Source organism: Sorex araneus, chromosome 6 (assembly GCF_027595985.1).
Source record: "Sorex araneus isolate mSorAra2 chromosome 6, mSorAra2.pri, whole genome shotgun sequence".
NCBI classification, from domain to species: Eukaryota; Metazoa; Chordata; class Mammalia; order Eulipotyphla; family Soricidae; genus Sorex; species Sorex araneus.
The window spans coordinates 57827303-57838288 of NC_073307.1; the positions used below are offsets into that span (position 1 = coordinate 57827303).

At 62.5% G+C, this 10986-nt stretch overlaps 1 protein-coding gene across 1 annotated transcript; it reads right to left on the reverse strand.

Annotated features, from left to right (window-relative positions):
• Positions 1–2540: 2540 nt before the first annotated feature.
• FES (FES proto-oncogene, tyrosine kinase) lies at positions 2541–10461 on the reverse strand. Its single transcript, XM_004617575.2, has 19 exons — positions 10392–10461; positions 9808–10029; positions 9493–9666; positions 8269–8365; positions 7972–8155; positions 6944–7081; positions 6756–6875; positions 6533–6655; positions 6259–6445; positions 5891–5974; positions 5303–5512; positions 5086–5208; positions 4782–4835; positions 4342–4460; positions 4143–4237; positions 3746–3869; positions 3513–3670; positions 3285–3407; positions 2541–3062 (listed from the first exon to the last, which is right to left on the reverse strand). Exons 2-19 carry the CDS (start codon positions 10018–10020, stop codon positions 2920–2922), a joined length of 2469 nt encoding a protein of 822 aa, XP_004617632.1. The 5' UTR covers positions 10021–10029; positions 10392–10461; the 3' UTR covers positions 2541–2919.
• Positions 10462–10986: the final 525 nt, after the last annotated feature.

Genomic DNA, 10986 nt, shown 5'->3' on the forward strand with positions numbered 1-10986 from the left:
ACAGGGGTTACTCCTGGCTCTGCACTCAGGAATTACTCCTGGCGGTGCTCAGGGGACCATATGGGATGCTGGGAATCGAACCCAGGTCAGCCGCATGCAAGGCAAATACCCTACCTGCTGTGCTATCGCTCCAGCCCCTCTGAGTCTGTCTTCTGAAAAGTGTGAACCTGTATCTCCGTTCCAGACCCACCCAGCTCCAGAAACTTCTCATTTCCTTTCCCTGCTGTGACTCTCGCTCTGGAACACGTCATACTCGGGGACACCTCCAGGCCGGCTTTCCTCTGGGAAGCAAACTGCCACCCACACCCTTCTCAGGACTCCTTGGAGTGGCTCGTTCCTTTCTCCCCGGAACCTGACTTCACCTGCTCATTGTTTTGTTCTGTTGGGGATGGTTGGGGTCACACCTGGCAGTGCTTGGTGGTACTGGGAAAGAAAGTGGGTCCCGGTGGGTCTCTGGCCCCAGCTGTCCTCATCCCTTCCACTTCCCTTTAAAAACCACGTTTTTATTTTATTATTATTATTATTATTATTATTATTTTTTGCTTTTTGGGTCACACCCAGCGATGCTCAGGGGTTACTCCTGGCTTTGCACTCAGGAATTACTCCTGGCAGTGCTTGGGGGACCATATGGGATGCCGGGGATCGAACCCGGGTCGGCCGTGTGCAAGGCAAACGCCCTACCCGCTGTGCTATCGCTCCGGCCCCTAAAAACCACGTTTTTAGATCGCATGTCCTTCTCTCCTGGAGGGGAGCATAACATGACACTCACCAGAACCATGTTGCCGGGCCCCATGCTGGGCTGTTTCCCTGGAGGGGGGGTGAGACCCCCTCCCCACCCCCAGGGACCCAGTCAGGCAGTGGAAAACCTCTAGAACTCAACCACTGCCATGCCCACGGCCACTCTCCACATGCTCAGGCCACACCTCACCCACAAGTGAATTTTTTCCTGGACTACGTGGCCGCAGCGGCCACAAAACACTTCATAGGACACACCCTACCCATGCTCCAAGAATACTGCACCACATTTGATGGGATTCAAAGTAGGAGGCAACCAACCATAGAGGGAAACATGTGATTTCAGGTCTGCTTTGGGGCAGGGATTGGGGGTCATGATGGAAACACCTGCAATATGGTGGTGGGAGGGTGTAATGGTGGTGGGATTGGTGTTTGAATACTGAATGCAATAAAATATTGAGAGCCCAGCAAGCTACCGAGAGTATCCTGCCCGCCCGGGCTGAGCCTGGCAAGCCACCCATGGCATATTTGGTATGCCAAAAACAGTAATGATAGGTCTCATTCCCCTGACCCTGAGAGAGCCTCCAATTGTTGGGAAAGACGAGAAAGGACAGACTGCTAAAATCTCAAGGGTGGAATAGCGACGTTACTGGTGCCCACTCGAGTAAATCGATGAGCAACGGGATGACAGTGACAGTGATAGAGTGAATAAAATATTGTGAACTACTTTATGAAAAAGAAAATAACCATGTTTTTAAGGCTGGGCATGTAGTTTGGTGGCCAAGTATTTGCCTTGCATGGATGAAGTTCTGGATTCAGTCCACAGCCCCACCCAATATGGGGGTGGAGGGGAGCAGAGAGCTAGTACAAGGTGTGTGTGTGTGGGGGGGGGGTTAAGACGTGGCCTTACATGTAGCCTAACCTGGGTTTGATTCCCGGCACTGCACCACAAGTGACCCCAGAGCTATGCTGGGTGTGGCACTCTCCCCCAGTAAAATAAAGACAAAACAGAAACAGGTTTGCCTCTATGCTTCCTCCCAGCAGCTGTGAGGTAACCTGAGGGACACCACAGTCTGCCCAGAAGCAGAAGCTCCTCAGCACAGCTGTGAGCGCTTCCAGGGGCCATGCACCTCAGCGTCTCAGCGTTCCCACTCAGGTCAGCCTTGTTTGTTGTTCACAGTGCGGGAGATGGAACCCGGGGCCTCACACCTGCAGGCAAGTGCTTGACAGATGCCCCCCCAACCAGCCCAGCACCCCCAGTTAAAACCAGCTGCAGGGGCTGGAGCAATAGCACAGCTATTGCTGTGTGCCACACCCAGCATAACTCAGGAGTCACTCCTGGTGATGCAGTGCAGGGAACCAAACCCAGGCTGGGCCACATGTAAGGCCTTGCCTTAACCCCTGTGCCCTGTACTATCTCTCTGCTCCCCCCCACCCACCCTCATTTTGGGTAGGGCTGTGGACTGAATCCAGAACTTCATCCATGCAAGGCAAATACTTTGCCACTGAACTACAAGGGCGTTTGCCTTGCACGCGACCAACCCGGGTTCGATTCCCAGCATCCCATATGATCCCCTGAGCACTGCCAGGAGTAATTCCTGAGTGCATGAGCCAGGAGTAACCCCTGTGCATCGCTGGGTGTGACCTAAAAAGAAAAAAAAAAAAACAGCTGCAGGGCTGCTAATTCTGTGGCACAGATGTGGTCTGTCCGGCTTTCCCTGAGGACCAGCTGCCCGGCCTCTGCCTTCTACCACTTTGTCTCCACTGCTAGTTCCACCCAGTTTCCTGCCACCTTCTGCTTGCACTGTGGCTGCCGGGACAGCTTCCCTGAGATTTCCGGGGGTTCACTTAGCAGCCCCATTGTGAGCAAACTCATCTTGAGAGACAGTTTCCTATCTCCCTGCCAGCGGGCTGAGCGCGTGTGGTGCTGGTGTGCACTGAGTGGTCCCCTCATGGGACGCCAGACCTCCAATGCGACTGCGCCAGGCTCCCCGACCCTGCGCCCTGGTCCCAGAACTCAGGACTCCGACCTGGTCTCTGCCTGGCCCTCCAGAGCAGCGTACGTGGCCATGGCACCTGTGGCATGAGTGGTTTTATTATTTCCACGTGCGAGCCCCTCCCCGTGCCCCCAGGACAGGAGCTGACCCGAGCTGCGCCCCTGCACGCCTGTGGCCGGAGTCCTGCTCAGCGATGCCGCTTCCGGATGCTCTGCAGCTCCTGGGAGATGGCGCTAAAGCTGGGCCGTTGCCGGGGCTCGTAGGCCCAGCACTGCTCCATGAGCCGGAACACGGCATCCGGGCACAGCTCGGGGCAGGGCAGCCGGCCTCCTGCAGGCACACGAGGTGAGGAGGAGGGAGGCGGAGGCTGAGACCTCCATCCCCGATGGCGCTCAGTTGGGGTGCCTGTCGAAGGGGCTGACAGACCCTCCTCCCGTGTCGGAAATGTGGCCCAGGCCTGGGCCAGAGCAGGGCTCACTCTGCCCCTGCTGCCCCGGTGGGAGGGGAGGACCCAGCCCAACCCCGAGGGGCCGCCCCCAAGGTCAGTCTTACCCTTCTCCACAAACTCCCGGGTCTGCTGGTTGCTGAGGTTGGGGTATGGGGAGGCCCCGAGGCTGAAGGTCTCCCAGAGCAAGATCCCGAAGCTCCACACGTCACTCTCCGAGGAGTAGCGGCCTGAGGGAATGTGGGTGGGGCCGTATGAGGGGGATGGAGGTGTGGGGGGACACTGGGCCTGATACCCCTCGGCCAGTATAGCCAGAAAGGACGGGGCCCAGATACCGTAGTTTAGGGCCTCGGGTGCCGTCCACTTCACGGGCACTTGTCTGAGCCCCCCAGAAGCTGCATAGATGCCATCGGCCTCCTCCCGGGACATCCCAAAGTCACTGATCTTCAGCACGTTCTTCTCGGTCACTAGGCAGTTGCGGGCAGCCAGGTCCCTGCAGAGGCGGGCGGGCAGGACAAGCTGATGCATGTCCCTGCCACGCCGCCAGCCGCCCCTGCCCCGCACTCACCTGTGGATGCAGCACTTGCTCTCCAGGTACTCCATGCCTGCCGCCGCATCCCCCACCAGCTGCAGCAGCGTCTTCATGCGCAGGCGTGCGCCCTCCGTGCGCAGGAAGGTCAGGAAGTCGCCCCCTAAAACCGGGGAAAGGGGCCGGAGTGACAGTACAGCAGGTAGAGCTTGTGCCTTGTATGCAGCCCATGCAGGTTTGATCCCGGCATCCCGTACGGTCCCCCAAGCACTGCCAGGAATAATTCCTGAGCGCAGAGCCAGGAGGAACCCCTGAGCATCACCGGACGTGCCCCAAAAGCCAGAAATAAATAAAACCGGGGAAACCCCCACCCCACGGAGCATCCCGGGGAGGGGTGGGCTGAGGACCCCCACACCCTGCACCTCTTTGCACTCACCCTGTACTAACTCCATGACGATGTAGATGGGCTGTTTCTGGGTGCAGACGCCAATGAGACGCACGATGTTGGGGTGACTGTACTGCTTCAGGATCCTGGGAATGAGGGCACCTTGCAGGTCACCTCCCTGGGCAGGCCCGTGTGGGAGGAAGGAGGGCGCCCTCCCGGCCTACCATTCCTGCCCCGCTCTCGCACCCACCTGGCTTCCTGTAGGAACTTGGCCTTCAGCTCGGCAGGGAGAGTCTCTCGGCAGGACTTGACGGCCACAGGGGTGTTGTCGGCCCGCAGACGCCCACTGAACACCTCTCCGAAGTTCCCCTGGAAAGTTCAGGGGCTCCAACCCAGCTCCCCTGCACCCAGGCCCTCCCTCACTGCCCCCACACTGGCTCAGCCTGGATCCCTGGACTCTCGTGGGGAGCAGAGAAGTGGCACGGGGCAAAGTTCAGCAGGAGAGGAGCTCTCTGGGTTTGGCGGAGTGACTGCTTCGGGGCACAGGCGACCGGGGCGGCTTCCCCACATACACCCAGTGGCTCCTGAGCATGCTGGGATGGGTCAGGCAGAGAAGCTGTGATGCGAGGGGCAGAGCAGAGCTGCTGAGGGCCCAGCGGCTGTGAGGCAGCCAGCAGGGGGGGCACTCACCCGGCCAATCTGCTCCCCCAACACCAGGTCCTCGTGGTTCAGCACCCACTTGTCCTGCAGAGGTCAGGCAGGGGATCAGAAGCACCCCAGAAGGAACCTCCCCCCGACTCTAGCTCTGGGACCCGTGTTTGTGAGTCTAATGGATGGGGGTCCGGGAGACAGCTTGAAGGGCTGGAGTGCAGACCCTGGATGCCAGAAGCCTGGGCTTGGTCCCTGAGCACTGCCAGGAGCGACTGGTGAGCACTGTACTGGGAGCACTGCCCAGGTGGACAAAACAAATATGAAGGAAGGGTGGGGTGCTGACCTTGGGCACAGCCCTGTGCAGGAGGACGCCGCTCTTCTTGGTGAGGGGCTGCTGGGAGCGTAGCAGGTGGTCGACCAGCAGCGGGATGCTGGGGAAACCATCCCCTTCCAGTCGGTACAGGTTCTGTGGGGCGGGGTTGGGGGTGGGGGTGGTGGCTGAGGGGTGGCCTGTGGCGGGGGAGTCACCGCCCCCCCAGCCCAGCCTGGGCCCCACTCACATCGGCCGACTGGATGATAAAGTGGCGCAGCTGCCCGTCCCAAAGCACGGACAGCACGGCCTCCTGCTTGCCCTGGCTCTCCCGTACCAGGAAGTCCCCCGAGTGCGTCAGCAGCTCAGCCACCTCGGTCCGGGGGATGGCGCCGTGGTACCACAGCTGCTCATATAGGGGCTTCTGGACCTCGGGGACCAGCTGCAGGGGCGGGGGGAGCTGGGCAGAGAAGGGGTCACTCAGCCAGCTGGAGCCATTTTGGGGAGTCTCTCTGCCGCTCCCCCCAGACTTACTGATGGCCAAGGGGCCTCGCGGGGGGCCCCTGGCTAGCGGTGGATTCTCCCATCAGCCCCTCTCCTGGACACTGGGATGAGAAACCTGGGCTCCGCCACCCCCCGGGGGAACAGGAGCTATAGCCCAGGCTACAGGGCGGCGGAAAGAGAGGTGTGCAGGGTGGCAGGAACTGGGGACATCCACCAAGGCAGCTGGGACTCCTCAGCTAAAATCCAAAGCAGAGGAGCTAAGGGGAGGGGAGCTCCAGGCCCGGACCAGCTCCTGGAGCAGGCAGAGGGGCTGGCCCAGCCAGGCCCCACTCACCGAGAACTTGGGGCGGAAGATTCCAGAAATGTGGCTCTTCAGGAGCTCCAGGGTGGGCGTCCTTCCCCCTTCCCGCTCAGGCTCCTGAGGCCAGGGACAGACGTCAGCGGGTGGCCAGGCTTGGGGAGGGGGAGGGCGAAAATGAGGAGCACACCGGGGCTGGCAGGAGGGCAGGGCGCGGGCACAGACAGCAGGCGGCGGGCAGAGGGCAATGCTGGGGCATGGGCAGGGGGAGGATGCGCACAAGGGGTGGTGAGCAGGGGTGGGATGGGCACACAGGCACCAGCAGGGTGGGAGCACGGACAGACGGCAGGCGGCAGGTGCTGGCCAGATGGGGGCACGCACACGGGCAGCGCGCGCTCCCTCACCGAGGACGAGGTGGAGTGTCGGTCCTCCTGCAGCAGCGGCACGGGTGGGGGCTCGCCGGGACCCAGCTGCTCCACCTTGGCCTGCAGCAGCTCCTGCTGGGCCTGCAGCTTGGCCTGGCCGCACAGCGCCACCTGCAGCGCCTGCAGCGCCTCCTGCAGCGCCTGCCTCTTGCCCAGAAGCTGCACCCTGCAGGGGAGCGAGGGGGCGGCAGGGCTCAGCCCGGAGCTGGGGGGACTGCGTGGGCCCTGGGGTCCCACGGTGACCCACGCTCACCGCTCCCGGGGGGGCGTGCTCTGCTCCTCGTCCCAGAGCTCCTGCTGCAGCTGCGTCACCGTCGCCTGCCTGCTGAACACCGTCTCGGCGGCTGTGGCCAGCTCCTCCGTCACCGAGGTCAGCCTGCACCGGGGCGCCCCAGCAGAACTGAGTCTGGCCCTGGGCCCCGGCCAGCCGGCCGAGGGGACAGCCCCGCCCCCAACCCCCAGCCTGCGCCACTCACGTGTGCTGTACGCTCTCCACTGTCAGCTCGTTCAGCTGCAGCTCCCCAGGCTCCAGGGGCTCCCCCTCGTCCAGCAGTGACTCGTCAAAGGTGACACAGGGTGGGACATCAGGGGCAGACCTGTGCCGGGAGAGACCCCGTCAGTCCCCGGGCCCGCAACTGAGGGGCGGGAGAGGCCCGGACCTTACCCATACTGGCGCAGGAAGCCTTGGTACTCGGCCTCGGGCTGGATGCGGGCGGCGGCAGCAGCCATCTCCCGGTGGACGGCCACCATCTCGTCCTGCACCAGGCTGCTGATCTCCAGATACTCCTGCAGGATGTCCTTCCTGGACCGGGCGAGACCCCCTGTCAAGGCCAAGCAGCGCAGCACCCACAGTGCTGGGGCCGGACTCAGCCTTAGGACTGACCGCCCCCCCACCTTAACCTGGTGTTGCCTCTGTGTAACTGAGACACAGAGGCTGGGAGTCGTGGCTGCGAGCCAGGGAAAGTCGGGGTCCCTGCTTGGGGCAGCCAACCCAGCACGGGGGCCCAAAAGGCAGAAGACACCCGCATGTGGCGGGCTCCAGACTACAGGACAGTCCCTGCTCAACTGGCCCCGCAGCCCTGACCACTCCACTTGTAAAAGCAACCCCCCTCGCCACCCGTGCCCTGCCTTCTCTCTGATGAACTTCACCCTCCGGCTCACAGACCTTGCCTCCTTCTCACACACCCTTCGCCCACTGGTCTTTGCACCCAGCGTTCCCTGCACAGAGCCTGCCCGGCCGTCTCTGCCTTGGCCCCCCACTGCCCACACCCATTCCAGCCACTCTCCACCGCAGGGCTGCTGCCCCCCAAGGTTCCTCTGTGCGGCCTGGGCCTCTTCCCCACCCCAAGCCTTCCCTAGACCCCCGTTTCTGGCTAAAGCACGAGTCCAGCTCCCCAGGCGGCTTGTACGCTTCTTCCTAGACAGCAACTGTTTCCCTGCACCCTGCTTACTTAGGTTTGGGATCACACCTGACAATGCTCGGGGGTTACTCCTGGCTCTGCACTCAGGGATTCCTCCTGTCAGGGCTCGGGGAACCATATGGGATGCCGGGGATCCAGCCCGGGTCAACCATGTGCAAGGCAAAGAACCCACCCAGCGCTTCTGGGCCCTGCTTTCTGCTCAGAACCCAGAACCTTGGGGGGGGGGCGGGGCATCAGCCACCAGAAGGGGCTGTCGGGGCGGGGGGCTCACAGGATGCGGGCCATCTCCTGGTGCAGGTCCTGCAGCGACTGGAGCAGGCTGGGCAGCAGGAGCTGGTGGTGGTGGTGGTGGTGCAGCTGTGCGGCCCGCACGCTCAGCACGTAGCGGTTGTGGTGGGCCAGGAGCTTCCAGAGGCTGCGCACGTACTTGTCCTTGGCCCTATCGCGGTCCTTGTCTGCCCAGTGCAGGGAAAACAGGGGTCTGGGGACGGCACTGTGAGCCCGCCAGCTCCCATGCCTGGGGCCCCTGTGACCCAGTGTCCTCCCGGCCCCGAGGGAGGCCACGCACCTTTGCTGGCCTCCTGGTACTTGCGCCGGGCCTGGGCACTGTCCCGTGCCAGCGACCGGTACTGGTTCTTGAGCTTCTCGATGTCCTGGTTGTGGGTCTGGAGAGAGCAAGAGGGCCCCAGTGAGGCAAGGTTAACTGTGGAAGCGGCTGCAGGGCAGGATTGGCCCCTGAGGGAGAGGACCCAGCCACCAGGTGCCACACCTTGAGGACCCTGTGCTTGGGGTATGGCTCTTGTAAGAAAAAAAAAAATCCATCATTTTAAAATTTAACTACTTTGTTTGGGGCTATACCCAGTGATCCTCAGGGCTCTCTCCTGGCAGTGCTCAGGGCACCATAGGGGATACCGGGATCAAACCTGGGTTGGCTGCATGCAAGGCAAGTGTCCAACCCACTGTGCATCACTCCAGCCCCCAAATCCATCATTTTTTTTAACCAAGACTCCCACATCCTCCTTTTTCACGGAGTCCTGCACATTCTGGTTCCTGCTGGTGGAACAGAGGGTCGAGGGGCTGGAGAAATAGCACAGGGCTTAGGGTGCTTGCCTTGCATGTGGCCAACCCAGGTTCGATTTCCTGGCACCCCGTGTGGTCCCCCAGGCTCTGCCAGGGAAGATCCCTAAGCACAGAACCTAAAAACCAAAAAATAAATAAATAAATAAAAATAAGCAAAACAAAAGGGTCTCAACCAGAGTTCTCATTCCAGATCTGTTTATGCCTTGGCGACCTCTTGGTAAGCTACACATCCCCCTGACATTCCTCTGAGCTTCAGTTTCTCCATCTGGAAACACACAGATGGGATCATGCAGGTGACGAGCATGTCAGCCCTGTGGGTCACAGAACCTCTTGAGGACATCACTCATCTCCACGGCTGGCGCGCCGAGGGAGCCTCCCACAAACGGAGAGGGAATGGTTCTCCCTTGTTCAAGGGAAACCCTGTACGGAAGGGACCGAGGCAGCGGCACTTCGGGGAAAGAGCAAGGCTGGCCACTAGGGGCCGCTGGAGTCTGCTGGTCCAAAGGCGCTGAGCGGTTCCCTGAAAGAGGAGCCTGGGGCCCCAGCTCCGCAGACCCGGCCGGCTGCTAGTCTGGGCTGTCAAGGGAGTCTGGAGGAAGCCTGCTGGGGCGTGTGGGAAGTGGGTCGTGCCTTGCCCAGGGCGGGGAGGGAACTGCAGAGGGCCTGTGGTCAGGGCCTCCTACTTCCCCAGGGGCCCTTCCCGGGCTCCCACCTTGGTGAGGTCCTGCTGCAGCTGCTGCCACTGCTCGCTGTAGCTCTTGCGCAGCTGCTGCCGCTCGCGGATCAGCAGGCTCAGTCTGCTCAGGGGCCCGGCGTTCAGGTCCTCCGCGTGCTGCCTCAGGAGCCGGCTCAGGCCTTCCGTTTGGCTGGTGATCTCGGCCCAGGACTGCGACGGGGGAGGAGGGGGAGACGTGACATTTATGCCTGCCCAGTCCTCCACAACCCACACCCCACCTCGGGGACCCTGGGAGGGAGAGCCCTGCCCACTGGGCTTTCTGGGCTGGCCCAGGGGCCCCCTGTGGCCCACCTGGCTGATGGGACTCTCGGGGCCAAGGCCACGGCTCTGCGCCCCGCCGTCCTGCAGGGACATGTGGTGCAGGAGCCCCGCGTACTCCCGGTCACTCTTGACCCGCTGGGCCATCCACTTCCGCATGCCCTCCAGCAGCCGCAGCTCAGCCTCCTGCATCTGCTGCAGGGCCCCGTGGCCCTGGGGGCTGCACAGCTCCGAGGAGAAGCCCATGGCACCGCCCTGGACAGAGAAGGGCCGAGGCAGAAGCTGTGAGGCAACATCTGGAGACGGCAGAGGCCCAGGGGTGATGGGTCCCCGGCTGGCTGAAATGCAGCCAGAGGGCCAAGTGGTGGCCTGCCTTGAGCCTGACTCTCCAGCTTCCGGTGTCCAGCCCAGCCCTGGCACCAAGGGTCCCCTTCCCAGCCAGGCCAGGGGCTTGTGTCGGAGCTTCCTCTCCCAGGCATCCCCCTACACCCGGTGTGTATGGGGGGGGAGGCAGGGGTGGGCGTGTGCTGGGCGAGAAGAGCCCCCGCTGCGTGTCCCACCCAAAATGGCTTGAGGCCCGCGCTGCCCCCGGCCTGCCAGCCCCCGGCACGAGTTACCTCCCTTGGCTGCTGTTCCTGGAGCCGCTGTCGACAGACTCTGGCCGGCCGACCCCCAGCCAGTTCCTGCTTCCGCGCTTCCTCCTCCGTGGTTTCAGTTGACCAGGCCCGGGGCGGGCCGCAGAGGGGAAGGGGCGGGCAGGACTGCGGCCCCCATGGCCCGACCCCCCAACCCCCCTTGGCTGACTAGCCCTGAGGAAACGGAAAGGAGGAGGGGCGGGGAAGAATGGCAGGAGCCACCGCGCCCTGCTCCCGGGAGCCTGGGGCAGGCAGGGGCTGGGGCAGGTCAGAGGCCAGGGGAGCCCCAGGAACACTCACTTTTCAAGCCTGTCTCAGGCTCTGCTCCCTTCCTGCCCCAGGGAAACCCTCCCGAGTGGACCCCCGGGCTAGTCACCAGGGCTGGGTGAGGCCCATGGTGAGGACCTGAGTTTGATGTCAGCTCTTGCTGGCCCCCCCCACACACAGCCTGTGCAGGGCAGCTCCGGGCCTGTCCAGCCTCAGGTTGACATCACAGTGCCCTAGTCTGCAGCTGCCTCCCCGTCCACTCCCCGCCCCCCACCCATGCCCACCCCCAAAGCCCCAGGACAAACAGTAT